The sequence below is a fragment of the Brienomyrus brachyistius genome, chromosome 22 (genome assembly GCF_023856365.1).
Source record: "Brienomyrus brachyistius isolate T26 chromosome 22, BBRACH_0.4, whole genome shotgun sequence".
NCBI classification, from domain to species: domain Eukaryota; kingdom Metazoa; phylum Chordata; class Actinopteri; order Osteoglossiformes; family Mormyridae; genus Brienomyrus; species Brienomyrus brachyistius.
In genome coordinates, this window is record NC_064554.1 from 11035385 (window position 1) to 11053156 (window position 17772).

At 45.7% G+C, this 17772-nt stretch overlaps 1 protein-coding gene across 5 annotated transcripts; it reads left to right on the top strand.

Annotated features, from left to right (window-relative positions):
- Positions 1–810: 810 nt before the first annotated feature.
- On the top strand, positions 811–11709 carry sult3st1 (sulfotransferase family 3, cytosolic sulfotransferase 1). Of its 5 annotated transcripts, none has more exons than XM_048991173.1 (7): positions 811–1133; positions 1621–1826; positions 1926–2052; positions 2886–2980; positions 3144–3324; positions 3423–3554; positions 11407–11709. In XM_048991173.1, exons 1-6 carry the CDS (start codon positions 992–994, stop codon positions 3539–3541), a joined length of 870 nt encoding a protein of 289 aa, XP_048847130.1. In that variant the 5' UTR covers positions 811–991; the 3' UTR covers positions 3542–3554; positions 11407–11709. The 5 variants fall into 5 exon arrangements, with proteins under 5 accessions (XP_048847130.1, XP_048847131.1, XP_048847128.1 ...); XM_048991174.1 differs by lacking the exon at positions 11407–11709 and adding an exon at positions 5809–6334; XM_048991171.1 differs by having other exon boundaries at positions 813–1133; positions 11404–11709.
- The last annotated feature ends 6063 nt before the right edge of the window (positions 11710–17772 follow it).

Below are 17772 nucleotides of genomic sequence, written 5' to 3' on the forward strand. Positions count from 1 at the left end.
TCTTTGCACATTTTTGCATCCACTGTCATCAAATCTTTGCATCATTAATTTCAGACCAAAGGAAACCTGAGTAAACAAACAGCAAGTAATTTTCCTGCTTTTTAGTAACACAAAGAATTTGATATCCAGTGCCTCTGTGGGGAAAAGTAATGTAAAAATAATTGACACATTACAGTCAGTAAGGAGTTGCGTTACTTTTAATAGACTTTAAACACCTGCTGTCGCTAATGATTAGTCTCTCATTACAATCTGGAGCCGTTCTGGACCGTTGACTTCATGCAGAAATCATTGACACTCGGGATTTGCCTTGATCTCTTCATTTGATTTCATTTAGTTTGGACGATATCTGAAGCGTGCATCCACCTTTATGGTGCCGACTTGCTAATTTCTTGTCAGTCGTCATCTTGCTACTTGACCAATCTGCTCTGAATGTTCTCCTGAAAGATTTTCTGGCACAGATACAGCATTTGGTTTGCGCCAAATATGGAAGCGGATCTGACCCAGAATCAGCTGCAATGTGGGATGTCTTTGCATTTCTGTAAATCCTACAGGTGACTGAAACCATGGCGGTCTCACTGTGCGGTAAGGCCGGATGTCACGTTAACCGAATACTTTCCATCACTAACCGAAAATTTGTAATAATGATGGGAAAATCTAAAAGCCGTATATCATTTTGACATATTACTGTGGATGAGCTACTTTAAGTAATAACTTAAGTACTTTAAGAAATTCACACTCCTGTCCAGTAGGTGGCAGAATTGCATAATAACTACTGTCTAGCTTTTTTTACATTTTCTGTCTAATGCATATTCTGGGCCTGTAATGTTGGCCAAACAATCCGCCTAGAGCTGACTAATCATAAAAAGGATACAAAGTCCAGTTTACTGAGGGTTATGCTGTGGTTTTATTCCGGCCTTTGCTATTCACTGCTGATTTCTCTCTGCTGTGTCTTGCTTGTGTGCTGTTGCTGCTATTGAAGTGTGAGGCCACCATGGAGCCCGTGACTCCTTACTTGTGCAGATATAAAGGCTATGTGTTCGCAGTAGGACTGACCACCCCAGAGTACATCGATTCCCTGCTGACATTTGAAATACGGGACAGTGACATTTTTCTTGTCACTTACCCCAAGTCAGGTGAGTGAGAACTATAGATTTGTTTTGTAATCAGGATCATATAAAAGATTAATCTTTTGATGCAGACTTTAAACTGGATACATCTGTGAAAGTTGGATTTTGTGAAACTGCGCAGTAATGGCATTTAAAGCACGATAATGGATTCTGAGTTGTAGATAAACACTCACTGCTTACCAACAATAATTACATTAACATTTTATTTATGTAACGGACCAAAGCAATATGAAGTTGCAGAAGCGGGGTCAGCCAGTCCCCAGGAGCATCTGGGATTTAGGGCAAATCACATGGTAGATTATGAGATTTGAAAAGGCAACCTTCCGGTCACAACTGCAGTGTACTGTCCCCAATAATAATAATAATAATAATAATAATAATAATAATAATAATAATAATAATAATAATTGAAGCTAATTTTTCTTTTTGCTAATCAAAGCTATTTTTTTTATGCCATTAAATAAAACCTGCACTCTGTCCCTTTTTCCGTCAGGCACCGTATGGACCCAGCAGATCATCACGCTGCTCATGGAGGAGTCCGGTGCGGGCGACGCCTACACTACCAACCTGGACAAGATGCCGTGGCTGGAATATCCTGACGGCCGCCCCGATTATGTATCGCGGCCCTCCCCTCGCCTGTTTGCCAGCCACTTGACCCCCGCGCTGATGCCGCAGGGCCTGAGAGAAAAGGGAGCCAAGGTGAGTTTTGTTGTGGAGCAGATAAAGGGCCAGGAGACGAGGGAGGTGGGTGATGATGAGTCCCCCGCCCACCCCTCTCTCTCTCTCTCTTTGTGGCAGATTGCGTACGTGATGCGGAACCCAAAGGACAACCTGGTCTCCTATTTCCACTTCTGCCACATCTGGAACCAACTGGAAACTCCTCAGAGCTTCCAGGACTTCTTGGAGCAATACTTGGCCGGAAATGGTATGATTCCACATAACATATAATTTTTCACCGCATGTCATCGTGAGGGTTCCTCCGGGCACAGGGGCGGCATGGTGGTGCAGTGGCTAGCACTGTTGCCTCACACCTCTGGGACCCGGGTTCGAGTCTCTGCATGGGTCACATGTGTGTGGGGTTTCTCCCCATGTCGTCGTGGGGTTTCCTCCGGGTACTCTGGTTTCCCCCCACAGTCCAAGAACATGCTGAGGCTAATTGGAATTGCTAAATTGCCCGTAGGTGTGCATGTGTGAGTGAATGGTGTGTGAGCGTGCCCTGCGATGGGCTGGCCCACCATCCTGGGTTGTTCCCTGTCTCGTGCCCATTGCTTCTGGGATAGGCTCTGGACCCCCCGAGACCCAGTAGGATAAGCGGTTTGGAAAATGGATGGATGGATATAATTTATCAAGTTTAAGCAGACATTAGTGCATAAAAAAATCATAGTGGTGAAATCTCTTCTGAATGGCTTCCCCACTGTTGGTAGTATTACAGCTAAAGAGGCAGGCAAAAGCAAGATAACACAAGATAAACGTCATGGGTCCAAGGGGGAAATCTAGATGAAGAGAAGCTGTGTTCTTTAAGAAAATTGCGACATAGGACACAACCAATGCCAAGCAACTCATTAGGACACGATGACAACATGCACACGGCTGGACACTGTGGCATATATGACAGGGATATGGGCTGTTGGGTGTGTGACGGAGTGCATGTTGCTGGTGTCTTTGCTCTCTGACAGACTAAGTTGCAGTAACACCTTAAACAATGCCACCTATGTGCCACATTTATTACTCACGGATAAATGCCCGTTGCGATTGCAGTTGGTGGAGCCTCCTGGTTCGACCACATTAGAGAGTGGCACACCAAGAGAGACCAGTACAACATCTTGTTCCTGACCTATGAAGACATGATTGAGGTACAGTGCCAACCTAAGATGGCTGCCATGCAGCTTTACTAGCAAGCTCATTTCTAGAGGTAAAAACAAGATGGCAGCCATATATTGGCAGGGGCCTCTTGAACTATCGGTATAACGTTGTCACTGTTCTTCTTCTTGCCATCATGTGATCGATTGTATCCAGGATCTGAAGGGGGCAGTTTTGAAGATCAGTGCCTTCCTGGGATTGGACCTGAATGCCGAGGGAATCGAGCGTGTTGTGCAGAAAGCCACTTTCAAAAACATGCAGAAAGATCCCAAAGCTAATTACGAGTTCGTTCCGCAAGACATACTAAACCGTGAGAAGGGAGGCTTCTTACGCAAAGGTCAGCCTGGGATGCTAAACGTGCCCTGACAGAAGCGGCATTTTTAAATATATTTCTTTAGAGAAATGAGGCTCTTTCTAACAAAATTTCTCCTGCAGGTAGAGTCGGTGATTGGAAGAACACGTTCACCGTGGCCCAAAGTGAGAGGTTCGATCAGGTCTTCCAGCAGAGAATGCATGATCTGCCACTGGCATTCACCTGGGATTTAGACACTTAGCTGCCTAAGTGAGGTATTTAGAAAAACGTCCATCACTCTCAGCTGAGGTCAGCAAACTGGGCTTCCTGATTTCAACATGAATGACATGTTTTTAAACATCCAGATCTGCCAGCCTCATATTATTACAGCACTGTGACTCTCTCCAAATAAACTCGATACTATTCCTGTGTGGGCTGTCAATTAACAGTGATTAACTCCATGGGAAGACATGAAAACCTGCCAAAACAACATGTTCAGTGACTCAGTTTGGATTTGAACAGACAAACAGCAAATAAGTAGGTTTGGACACAGTACTGTAAGTCCTATTTGTGAATTGGGTGTTAAGGAAGTGGCTGTTATGTGTAGGACTCCATAAAGTAAGTTTTAACCATATCATTTAACAAATAATCACTAATAAGCATTTAACAATTTTATAAATAGGAAAATCTCCTCTCCTGGAGCTGACAGCTTATCATGGTGGAGGGGTTTGCGTGTTCCAATGATCCCAGGAGCTAAGTTGCCCGGGGTTTTATGCCCCTGTATGCCCAAGGCAAACAGGTCCTGGGTGAGGAACCAGACAAAGTGCGGTTTATTAGAGCTCTTATGAAGAGAAGAACAATAGATCCAAGATTTCCTTGCTGCACTTGGCTGTGGGTCACTGGAGCCCCCCCCTGAAGCCAGGCCTGGGGGTGGGGCTCGATGGCGAGCACCTGGTGACCAGGCCTGCACCCATGGGGCCTGGTTGGGCGCAGCCCGAAGAAGGCACATGGGTCCCCCCTCCAATGGGCTCACCTCCTGTAGGAGGGGCCAAAGGGGTCGGGTGCAGTGCGAGTTGGGCAGTGGCCGAAGGCGCGGACCTTGGCGATCCGATCCTCGGCTGCAGAAGATAGCTCTAGGGACATGGAATGTCACCTCTCTGACGGGGAGGAGCCTGAGCTTGTGCACGAGGTTGTGAGGTTCTGACTAGATATAGTCGGGCTCACCTCGACGCACGGTATGGACTCTGGAACCAGCTTCCTCGAGGGGGGGGGTTGGACCCTCTTCCACTCTGGAGTTGCTCACAGGGAGAGGTGCTGAGCAGAGGTGGGCATACGTATTGCCCCCAGGCTGGACGCCTGTACATTGAGGTTTACCGCAGTGGATGAGAGGGTAGCCTCCCTTCGCCTTCGGGTGGGGGGACGGGTCCTGACTGTTGTTTGCGTTTATGGGCCAAACAGCAGGTCAGAATACCCACCCTTTTTGGAGTCCTTGGAAGGGGTGTTGGAGAGCGCTCCTCCTGGGGACTCTCTTGTTCTGCTGGGGGACTTCAATGCTCACGTGGGCAATGCCAGTGAGACCTGGAGGGGTGTGATTGGAACGCCCCCCCCCCCCCCGATCTGAACCCGAGCGGTGCTTTGTTATTAGACTTCTCTGCTCATCACTATTGTCCATAATGAACACCATGTTCAAGCATAAGGGTGTCCATATGTGTACTTGGCACCAGGACACCCTAGGCCGCAGTTCGATGATCAAATTTGTGGTCGTGTCATCGGACTTGCGGCCACATGTCTTGGACACTCGGGTGAAGAGAGGGGCGGAGCTGTCAACTGATCACCACCTGGAGGTGGTTTGGCTCCGCTGGTGGGGGAGGAAGCCGGCCAGGCCTGGCAGACCCAAGCGTATAGTGCGGGTCTGCTGGGAACGCCTGGCGGAATCCACTGTCAGGTGGAGCTTCAACTCCTACCTCCGGCAGAACTTTGCCCATGTCCCGGGGGAGGCGGGGGACATTGAGTCCGAATGGACCATGTTCAGCGCCTCCATTGTGGAGGCGGCTGACTAGAGCTATGGCCGTAAGGTGGCCGATGCCTGTCGCGGCAGCGATTCCCGAACTCGCTGGTGTAAATGTTACAGTAGATACATAAATGATACTGTATGTTCCTGAATAAAGCTTGTCTTGTTTTCTACCAAAACCTGTAAAGCACATGGGTGCAATCACAATGCCAAGCGTCAGAAGGAGTGATGTAAAGCACGTCGCCACTGGACTCTGGTAGAAACGTGTTCTGTCAATTCTCTATAGTCTGGGTTTGTCAGATTCCAGGAGAATGTTACCTGCCCGACTGCATTGTGTCAACTTTAAAGTTACCTGAAGGAGGGATAATGGTATGGGGTTGTTTTTCAGGGGTTGGGCTACACCACTTAGTTCCAGTGAAGGGAACTCTTAATGCTTCAGTATACCAAAACAATTTGGAGAATTTTATGCTTCGAACTTTGTGAGAACGGTTTCCTGTTCCAGTTTGACTGTGCTCCAGTGAACAAAGAAAAGTCCATAAAGACTTGGTTGGGTGTGAAAGAACTTCACTGGCCTGCACAGAGCCCTGACCTCAACTCCATCAAACACGTTTGGGATGAACTAGAATGGAGATCGCGAGCCATTCCTTCATGTCCAACATCAGTGCCTGACCTCACACATACTCTTCTGGATAAAAGAGCATATTTTCCCACAGACACACTCAAAAAAATTGTGGAAAGCCTTCCCACAAGAGTGACAGCTGGGGGGGGGCGATTTTCTATGGATATTCTCTGTGAGCCTCACCCAGCTAGCCAGTCATTTCTATACAAGACAATGCCCCTCACCACACTGCAAAACGTGTGAAGCAATTCTTCAAAGCTGCGGACACTGGAGTGATGGAATGGCAGCCCCAGAGTCCAGATCAGAACCCTATGGAGGATCTCTGGAAGGCAACTGCCAACAAAGTTATGGCAAACAAACCCACTATAATTAATGAAATGTTTAAGAAACTGGAAGACGAGTGGAATAAAGTCAAGTCAAAGCGGTGTGATCAACTGGTTATTGCGAAGTTGAGGGCAATAACGGAGGCAAAGGCAGGTGTAGTGGTCAAAATTGGGTAGTTCTGGTTATATTAATATGGTGCTTTCAACCACAGAAATTAAAAAAGTGTTTGTAAAAACACAGTGTACTGTGCAAAAGTCCCCGGAGAGTGGCTGTTTATGATATATGGGAGGAGAAAGACAGAAACTTCAAAGTTTCTAATTCTTCTGAGTTTTTAATTAGGATAATTACTATCTTGGTTTTTCAACAAATTCTCACCACAAACACGTCCAGCTGCTTCTAGTCATGTACCAATACTCAGTAATTTCATTGAATAACAGAACAATGAGGCTACATAGATGCATTGTTTCAAACCTCTAAACTTTCCGAACCCTAAACAAATAAATGTAGACAGATATAAGTATGACTAGACTTATAACCGACTGCTTGGATATAAACCATTTTCAAATAGAGCAGTTTATGCGACAGCAGTTACAAACCTCCAGTTGAACTGCACTTTCTCTACAGTTTTGGATAAAATGGCTTCCCCAGAATGGTCTTACTCTCCTGGAAATCCTGTTTGCCTCTAAGCAGGGAGTCAACGATCTGCTCCCATGCATCCAAACGGATCTTCCAAAAATCCATATGCCCTCGGATGGCTTTGGAAATATCACTTTTGCTCCCATTAGCCAGGCTGATGCTATTCATTGTAATGACAACGAGGTCCAGTCCAATGAATGCTGCACCACTGGCAATGAAAACGCCCCTTAAAGATGTGGAGACGGCAGTGGGGGCTACTTTGGTACCAATGTCAGCAAGATCGGATGCTGCATCTGTCAATTTCGCTGCTTTGGAACAATCCACAGCAACGTCAATGACCTTATAAAGACTGCTAACACCGGTAGCAACTATTCCAGCCTTTTCCACGTGATCTACCAATTTGCTAGCTGTTTTCTCTGCATTAATCCCATGATCTACTGTGTCATTCTCCACTAATACATCTTTAATGCTCATCACTTCGATGATGGGAAAATCTAAAAGCCGTATATCATTTTGACATCTTACTGTGGATGAGCTACTTTAAGTAATAACTTAAGTACTTTAAGAAATTCACACCCCTGTCCAGTAGGTGGCAGAATTGCATAATAACTACTGTCAAGCTTTTTTTATATTTTCTGTCTAATGCCTAATCTGGGCCTGTAATGTTGGCCAAACAATCCGCCTAGAGCTGACTAATCATAAAAAGGATACAAAGTCCAGTTTACTGAGGGTTATGCTGTGGTTTTATTCCGGCCTTTGCTATTCACTGCTGATTTCTCTCTGCTGTGTCTTGCTCATGTGCTGTTGCTGCTATTGAAGTGTGAGGCCACCATGGAGCCCGTGACTCCTTACTTGTGCAGATATAAAGGTTATGTGTTTCCAGTAGGACTGACCACCCCAGAGTACATCGATTCCCTGCTGACCTTTGAAATACGGGACAGTGACATTTTTCTTGTCACTTACCCCAAGTCAGGTGAGTGAGGACTACAGATTTGTTTTGTAATCAGGATCATATGAAAGATGAATCTTGTGATGCAGACTTTAAACTGGATACATCTGTGAAAGTTGGATTTTGTGAAAGTGCGCAGTAATGGTACTTAATGCATGATAATGCATTTTGAAATAGATATAGAGTTGCAGAAGCGGGGTCAGCCAGTCCCCGTGAGCGTTCGGTGTTTAGGGCAAATCACTCGGTAGATTGTGGGATTTGAAAAGGCAACCTTCCAATCACAACCACAGAGCCATTTACTGACCCCAGTAATAATAATTATTATTATTATTATTAATGTTTTTGTATGACGGCTAATGCCATCCTTTCCTGGAGCCGACACCTTATCGTGGTGGAGGGGTTTGCGTGTTCCAATGATCCCAGGAGCTATGTTGCCCGGGGCTTTATGCCCCTGGTAGGGTCACTCAAGGCAAACAGGTCCTGGGTGAGGAACCAGACGAAGTACGGCTCACAAGACCCCTAATGACGGACAGCATTTTGAATCCACGGTTTCCCTTACCCGGACGCGGGTCACCAGGGCCCCCTCCTGGAGCCAGGCTTGGGGGTGGGGCTCGATGGCGAGCATCTGGTGGCCAGGCCTACACCCATGGGGCCTGGTCAGGCACAGCCCAAACAAGGTACGTGGGTCCCCCCTCCAATAGGCGCACCACCTATAGGAGAGACCATAAGGGTCGGGTGCAATGTGAGTTGGGCATTTTTTTTTTGTTGCTAATCAAAGCTATTTTTTTTATGCCATTAATTAAAACCTGCACTCTGTCCCTTTTTCCGTCAGGCACCGTATGGTCCCAGCAGATCGTCACGCTGCTCATGGAGGAGTCCGGTGCGGGCGACGCCTACACTACCAACCTGGACAAGATGCCATGGCTGGAATATCCTGATGGCCGCCCCGATTATGTATCGCGGCCCTCCCCTCGCCTGTTTGCCAGCCACTTGACCCCCGCGCTGATGCCTCGGGGGCTGAGAGAAAAGGGAGCCAAGGTGAGATTTGTTGTGGAGCAGATAAAGGGCCAGGAGACGAGGGAGGAGGGTGATGATGAGTCCCCCCCCCCCTCTCTCTCTTTGTGGCAGATTGTGTACGTGATGCGGAACCCAAAGGACAACCTGGTCTCCTATTTCCACTTCTGCCATGTCTGGAACGGACTGGAAACTCCTAAGAGCTTCGAGGACTTTTTGGAGCAATACTTGGCCGGAAATGGTATGATTTGAACAGTTACCTGTAACATATAATTTATCAAGTTTAAGCAGACATTAGTGCAAAAAAAAATCATAGTGGTGAAATCTGTTGTGAATGGTTTCCCCACTGTTGGTAGTATTACAGCCAGAGTGGCAGGCAAAAGCAAGATAACACAAGATAAACATCATGGGTCTAAGGGGAAAGTCTTGATGAAGAGAAGCTGTGTTCTTTAAGAAAATTATGACACAACCAATGTCAAGCAACACGATGACAACATGCACACGGCTGGACACAGTGACATGTATGAGAGGAATATTGGCCGTTGGGTGTGTGACGGAGTGCATGTTGCTGGTGTCTTTGCTCTCTGACAGACCAAGCTGCAATAACACCTTAAACAATGTTGCCTATGTGTCACATCTATAGTGTCATAAATTGAAAGTCGCTCTCTCTGAGTTCTGCTGATCTGTTCCCCTTCTTTCCATGACAATGCATACGGGTCATAAGCATGGGAATTGAGGGCAAATGGCGGAGGTCTGTAGATGTTCCTCTGAACCTCAGTTCCATTTACGACTCACGGATAAATGCCCGTTGCGATTGCAGTTAATGGCGCCTCCTGGTTCGACCACATTAGAGAGTGGCACACCAAGAGAGACCAGTACAACATCTTGTTCCTGACCTATGAAGACATGATTGAGGTACAGTGCCAAACTAAGATGGCTGCCATGCAGCTTTACTAGCAAGCTCATTTCTAGAGGTAAAAACAAGATGGCAGCCATATATTGGCAGGGGCCTCTTGAACTACCGGTATAACGCTGTCACTGTTCTTCTTGCCATCATGTGATCGATTGTATCCAGGATCTGAAGGGGGCAGTTTTGAAGATCAGTGCCTTCCTGGGATTGGACCTGAATGCGGAGGGAATTGAGCGTGTTGTGCAGAAAGCCACTTTCAAAAACATGCAGAAAGATCCCAGAGCTAATTACGAGTTCGTTCCGCAAGACATGCTAAACCGCGAGAAGGGAGGCTTCTTACGCAAAGGTCAGCCTGGGATGCTAAACGTGCCCTGACAGAAGCGGCATTTTTTAATATATTTTTTAATATATTTCTTTAGAGAAATGAGGCTCTTTCTAACAAAATTTCTCCTGCAGGTAGAGTCGGTGATTGGAAGAACACGTTCACCGTGGCCCAAAGTGAGAGGTTCGATCAGGTCTTCCAGCAGAGAATGCATGATCTGACACTGGCGTTCACCTGGGATTTAGACACTTAGCTGCCTAAGTGAGGTATTTAGAAAAACGTCCATCACTCTCAGCTCAGGTCAGCAAACTGGGCTTCCTGATTTCAACATGACTCACGTGTTTTTAAACATCTAGGTCTGCCAGCCTCATATTATTACAGCACTGTGACTCTCTCCAAATAAACTCGATACTATTCCTGTGTGGGCTGTCAATTAACAGTGATTAACTCCATGGAAAGACATGAATACCTGCCAAAACAACATGTTCAGTGTCTCAGTTTGGATATGAAATGACAAACAGCAAATAAGTAAGTTTGGACACAGTACTGCAAGTCCTATTTGTGAATTGGGTGTTAAGGAAGTGGCTGTTATGTGTAGGACTCCATAAAGTAAGTTTTAACCATATCATTTAACAAATAATCACTAATAAGTATTTGACTATTATATAAATAGGAAAACATGGAAATGAAAAAATTGCAATATAAATGAAACTGAGCGTAATGCTGCGAATGAGCAGTAGGGGGCAGCGTTAAGCTTTTTGTAGACACTCTCTAGCCCCTTGACTGAGTAAACCCTGCTATGCCGTTTTGTCGCGTGATCATCGCTGCTTTTTGACTGTCCTGACCTTATTTCCTAAAACGCCGTCTCAGAGCATGACGCCCAACTGAGATTCATCATTCATCATGACGCCCATCAGAAATACGGTTGCAGCCAACAGATGCTCTGAGGAAAAAAAATTAAATTGGCTGCTAAGTAACAAAAAAATTGATATTTGGTCTTATATACTTTATTTTATATTTATCCTAAAATCTTGGTCATATCACTTTAAGTGCTGAAATTGAAAAAGTCACTGAATTGTTCTGTACTGTTATTGTATACTGAAAATATTCTACCCGGACAAAATTCTTGCAACGAAAAGCACAGGAACTTGAACCCTGGACCCATAAATGTTAATCTGTGGGTTCAGGGTTCAAGTTTCTGGGCTAATCGTTGCAAGAATTTTGTCTGGGAACAATTTAATGAGTGAATAACTAGTTATTCAGGTTCTAAAGACCCTCATCTTCTGTCCGTCCGTCCATCCATCCATCCATTCATTCTACCCACCCATCCCTCTTCCAGCAGAGATTATGGGGAGCTCAGGATGGACACGCCCCCACAGCACAGGGAGAAAGTGAAAGTTACAAATCCCAGGCCCTGGAGGTGTGAGGCAAGAGCACCACCTACTGACCATCCTTAATAACTGTTTTAAATAATTTAAACAAAATAATTTTTTGTAAACAATTTTAACAAAAATATGAAACCTTTTCACATCAATGCTTTAACACACATTCAATGTGTTAACATCCTACACTAAACTGTAACTATTCCTCGTCAGCGTTTGCGTTCGTGCATAATTTTTAATAAATTGGCAAAAATCTCAAGTGAGCCTTTTTCAGGTTGTCATTATTGGGTGCTGTGTGTAGAATTAAATGAATTTAATCCATTTGGAATGAGGCTGTAACATAACAACATGTGGAAGAAGTCACACGCTGTGAGAACTTTCCGGATGAACTGTATGTATGTTTTTTATTTGATCTGTCCAGTGTATTTCATAGACTGAATATCAATTCTTTGGTGTATTTTATGAAATACTAGTTTATTTGATATGTTTGTTAATACTGAGGTTATGTCTTTGATTCGGTTAGGAATCTCAGTGGTAGCTTTTATCCATCCATCTTCCAGCTGCTTATCTCGGACATGCAGAGCGGAGGACTTCATACACATTAAAAATTACTCAGCATTTTGAGGAATTAGACTTTATAATGCTACAGGGCTGTGTAACGACCCATCGGTTCGGAATGTGATTAATGGGCATTGTGTCTTAGCTTAATATAATGTGTAACATGTGTGGAGGGGTAAGTGGGGAGCAAAGTCATCTCAGCCCCCCCCAGGTTAGAGGTTTGTGTGGGGTCATGTAAGTATTACATTGTGGGGACTAACACACATGCACACACATACATATACAGTTACGAGCAAATTTGGGGGGTCTAAGTGTAGGGTCAGCCATTTATTCAGCATTTATTTTTGGGGGGGTGGGGTTAAGGGCCTTGTTCAAGGGCTCGGTGAACATTTCTTCTAAGGGTGTGGGATGGGAATCAAACCAACAACCTTCCAATCACAAGCCTAAGCCACTCAGCCACACACCCAGTCTATAAGGAGAGGCTGGGGGGACATCTAATTCCTATGAGTCAGTCATTCCGCCGAAGCCGAAATGTCCAGTTTCCAGTAATCTACCCACAACCCACTTCAAATCTTTTTTTTTATTTATTCATTACCATCCGATTGGCTAATCTATCATCACAGGGTTGATGATGATGATGATGATGATGAGAAGAAGGCTTTTTCGTCATAGTAATGATGCGATTTATCCTGTGCACATATTGCGCTTCCCTTCGTCTTTTTTCAGCGACATTAACACATTTCGGCCACCCCCACCCCCAAAGGTAGATCATCACACCTCATCTGTCACCGTTTCACAGACACGTCGGCTGATCTGATTTCTTTTTCTTAATGGACAGAAATATTAAGCACAACTCTGCAATAAGAAACACAGGCTGCCTCGTTCCGTGATGCAGATTTAATTAGGAAGCATCTCTCAGATTAACCGCGCCCTTGATTTGTAGAAGCCACTGGCTGCGCCGAGCCCTGCAGACGGCGGACAGGCTCAGCTTAAAGATGTTAGTTCACTGAGGGTGAGCGTAACCTGGGCTCTGCTGTGGCCCGGGGGCCTGGGGGCCGGCAAGGTGTGTCAGGCTTTGTCCTGTCCATAACTCTGGGGCCTGGGGGCAGCCCCTGCTTTCAGAAACGTGTGAGACAGTACTTACTTAGCGTCCCACCTCATTCGCACCTCAGCTGTAACTGTCGAATAATGTACTGCACACATTCACACGAATGCCAGACCCTTTACTCGATACGGGGTGTAGATAAGGGGTGGATGGATGAATGAATGTCCTCTCGTGGTAGTTTCACAGAACTGCAGCGTGAGTCTGACTCTTCCTACGGGGGACTGCAGACAGGAACTTCTTACTGTTATATACCTGTTACTGTTCTGCATCCTGATTGTTTGATTGAACATTGTTGTCTTCTTTTTCAACCACATGTCTGTTCGCATCTCTGAATTCAAAATGAATTCTGTGCGGCTCATTATGCAAATTGCGCCCTTCAGGTAAACCGTATTCTGCGTGCTTCCTTGGCAGGGGGTGAGATAACAGCAATGACTGCCGTTCGTCCACGCCCCCCGGGGACTCCCCCTCCCCCCCCTTCGAAATGCACCCTCTGCTTGGAAACTGAAGTGCCCACTTGTCATAAGGACCGTCCTGCACACTGCCCCCCGGTGGAGACGGGCGGTCCCACCAGTTGCCTGCTAACCTTGATGCTTAACAAATTCTCCTCCCGTTTCCATGGCACCATGGTGCATAATTTATGTGTGGTTATTAGGAGATCTTACCCAGAGAAGCTTGAGGTGTCCTTTTTAAGGCTTATGCATGTCTGTCTGCTCCTAAAGTCCTGTCTGATCTCATAGACCTGTTTGGTACCAAAGACCTGTCTGATCTCATAGACCTGTTTGGTACCAAAGACCTGTCTGATCTCATAGACCTGTCTGGTCCCATAGTCCTGTCTGGTACTATAACCACTGCAGATTTTCATATGTTCCTCTGTGAGCTTGCAGCACATCACGCAGCTAACTGAAGCCACTTAGGATAAGCTACACAGCTTTTTCAGGAGATCGATGTTTAATTTTTTTTTATATAATCATTAGACTATTCTTCTAATATTACAGTGAAACCATTGTAGAATTCCACCAGAAAAGAAAGAGACAATGTCTAAGTGTATTATATGATCAGTGGCAATTTTATTGGACACTTCTACCCAGTATTATGTGGGATTTCGTGTGGGGAAAGCTTTAAAGGTCCAAGATGTTGTATCATCAGTAATACCACACCGCTGATGCCCTGACCCATTTCCTTTGCCCTTGTGGGCTTCCCGTTAGCATTAACGAGTCTGGCCGTTCTCCTCTGACCTCTGTCATTAATGTGGGGTTTCTGGCCACAGATCAGCCCACGATTGGATGTTTTTTCTTCATCACACCATCGTCTGCAAACTCTAGATACTGTAGTGTGTGCGGATAAATGCACACACACAGAGACACTCACACACACAGAGACACTCACACACACAGAGACACACACACAGAGACACACACACACAGACACACACACAGAGACACTCACACAACACAGTAACATAAAATATTACTTTGGTTCTCCGGTTTCCCTCACAGATCCATGCTCTCCGACACCCAGTGTATGTACTGATTAGGAATAATAATGAAGCGCCAGGAGAGACAAAGCAGAAAAGCAGGACCATTAAACTAGAAAAGGAGTCGGAGAAGAAACATTAACATTAACAGGGTAGATTTAAAACCATATAAACAAAGAATAACAGCAGTTAAAACAAAAGTAATGGAATAAATCAATTCAAAGAGATACAAATATAACTAAGTGCTGAATTTAATTAAGATGAAGCTACAGAAGCCAGTTTAGGACGCTGGTTTGAAGGTATCAGGTTAATAAATGAAAGATTACTTATATTAACAGAAGGCAGCAGTGTATCCCGGGATGGAAACAGAGCATGCAGTGAGGATAGTTAAATGCCGATTGGAACGTGACAGGTGTGTGAGATGGAGTAGCACCCTGTCTCAGCATCAGTTAAACACCTTCGAAAAAATCCCTGTGACTCTTTTAGGGCAAATGAAACGCTGAATCAGAGTTTCTGCTGCGACAGCTCAGCCTCTCCCTCCATCCTGTCCGCGTTGCCACGCCATCCACCCACTTACCTTCTCTTCCCTCCATCCACTAACGGCGCAAAGCTTAGTTAGTTTTGGTCTCTTAGCAACGTGACTCATTCCTTGGGAGATGAGCATCACATTCGAGAGAGCTGGCCATCTGGGCTGAGTGCGCGTGTGTGTGTGCGTGTGTGTGTGTGCGTGCGTGAGTGCAACTTAAATTCAACTTAATTAGATGATTAAAACTAATTAATTTAGTTTGGGCACAAAGTTTACACCCCAGAATATGTTTTTTTTTTCTGGAAGAAGTGGTACATTTTGTCTTTTGTACTTGACACTAAAATCTGTCAGCAAACGGGGGCTACTGAAATGGGATGAATGAGTAAAGCATGGAAGAATAGTGTGGAAGGACAGGTTCCTGAGTGTGAGTCTCCTGAGGGCATTTCCGGAGTGCCAGTGCTCAGGGAATAGTCACAATATCACTGTCCATATTATTTAGTTGATATAGGATGAGACCGGGCTGTGCTCTGGACGTGCGCCGCAGATGAGGAGCTGTGAGGGATGGATGGGTGATGAAAGTGTGCTGAGGGACGCCTTGGCAGGTGGGGGGGGACGGGCACACACAGGTGTGGGTGGTGCATTTTCATAATGGCCCCCATGCCTAGCAGACCGCGCCGGCCGAAAACGGGCCGCTAATGGCGTTTGGAGTGGGGTCCTGCTGCGGCTGTGTGCCCTGAAGGAGACGCTGACGCGCCTCTCTGTCATCACCTTACTGGACACGACGTTCCCCGCATCCGCACTCGAATGCTAATGCTGTCGAAGGGCCTGGAAGTGCTTTCTTGTTCGGGAGAGAGCGGGAGGCGACCGCTTCCTGTTCATGGTGCCCATTAAAACACAGATACTTGCATGGAACTGTGCCCGCAGGATAAAGGACAACTTTGGGTCCCTGCTTAACTTAATCTTTTAGGCCCAGAGAGCACAGTACGGGCGCTCAGACTGGCCTCTGCGGACGGTGTGCGCTTATAAGTGACATGCCACATTGTATCAACCCAAATGCCCTTCAGTGCCTGAACCTGCCCCATGTGACACTGTGGTCTGATCTGATTGGTTGTTTTCCTGGAGCTCTGCATGATGTCCTCCTGCCCTCACATCCACCCAGCACTATCAATACCCCCCCCCCCCCCACAAAAAAAAAAAATAAATCACCAGAGGGCAGCATTGATCTCAAAGTTCCCACTTTCTCAGGGCACTGCCGCATGGTTTGGGTCGGCAAGCAGCGCCAGGCTTCAGCTGCCCTCTGGTACATGTGTGCCTCAAACTCCACCAGCATTTTTGGGTGCCTTTGACAGAGTTATAAGGCAGATCCACATCCCTGACGCTGTGAGCTTAGCCACCTTCAGCTTGAAAGGTTGATGAATAATGCAGAGAATAAGTAAGAATATTCTGCCTTCAGGGGCTGTTCTTTGCTGCACTCAGTGGCCACTTTATCATGTACACCTGCTTGGTAACACAAAGAACCTGCTCCATCAGTCAGTCACCATGCTGGGGTTGTCAAGCACTACATTGTGTATAGTTCGCAGAGTATGCTGTGAAGAGCAAAAAACATCCAGTTAGGGGCATTTCTGTGGCTGAAATAGCCTTGTTAATGAGACAGGTCAGAGAGGTATGGTCAGACTCGTTAAATCTAACAGCAAGCTAGTAAATGGACAGTCTCAGTACAGCAGTGTTGTGCAGGGAAGCATCTCTAAACAGGCAGCTTGTCAACCCTGAACTGCTTTGGGAGACAGAAGAGAGGCCAAACTGCTACTATTTAGCCATTTATTCTGAACGTGTATTTAATGACTTGGTGCTCATGTAATTATTCACAGAGGAGACGTGCGAGTGAGACTGTACACATACAGTAGCAGATCTGCTCGTAATGCACTACCAGCCCTGGTTCACACAAAGAAACCAGTGACATTTAATAACTGATACGGCAGGGCATGACAGAGGAAGGACGATCCATGATGCAGCTCCAATCAAACAGGGTTTATTTAACAAAAACAAAACAGGAGTGGCGAATCAGAAATAAAGGATCCACGATGGGTCAAACAACAGTGATAAAACGGAAATGAAGGCAGAGAACACAATTGGGGAATCACAGTATCAATGGCAGGGAAAAACACAGGAAGCAGCAATAACTAACAGAGAATAATAGTCATGAATACAACTAACAAAGACATATCAACACTGGGAAACAGCCACGATGAACCAACAAAAAACAGTACAAGAATAGGCACTTCAGTAGATACAGACAACAAGGCTAATCAGGGGGAAAGTGTGAACCAAAACCAAATCAACCAATCAGGACAGGCATGGGACAACAAAAAAACAGTTGGAATAAGTTACAATTAACAAGCACAAGAAAATAGGGAATATTAACAAACACTAAAGAGTCACTAAATTAGGCGAGACGTAGAACCTAAACAAAACACAAAGCAAAGACAAAGATGAATAATACCAAAAGCTAAGGATAAAATAAAACCCGATAAATTAAACAAAAGGTGATGGAGGTCTCAAGCCAAACCAGCCCAGAACCCATAACTCGAGATATCAGCTTTGAAGCCCCATGCTCAAGCCGCTGAGCTAGGCAGCAGGCAAGGAAATAGGGAAACACACTGGGG

What these genes read in the sequence shown, in the direction of transcription:
- sult3st1 (XM_048991173.1), top strand. Translation starts at nt 992, where the DNA reads ATGGAGCCCGTGACTCCTTACTTGTGCAGATATAAAGGCTATGTGTTC. An exon ending in TGTCACTTACCCCAAGTCAG is followed by an intron (nt 1,134 to 1,620) that starts GTGAGTGAGAAC and finishes TTTTTCCGTCAG; the next exon opens with GCACCGTATGGACCCAGCAG. An exon ending in GCAATACTTGGCCGGAAATG is followed by an intron (nt 2,053 to 2,885) that starts GTATGATTCCAC and finishes TTGCGATTGCAG; the next exon opens with TTGGTGGAGCCTCCTGGTTC.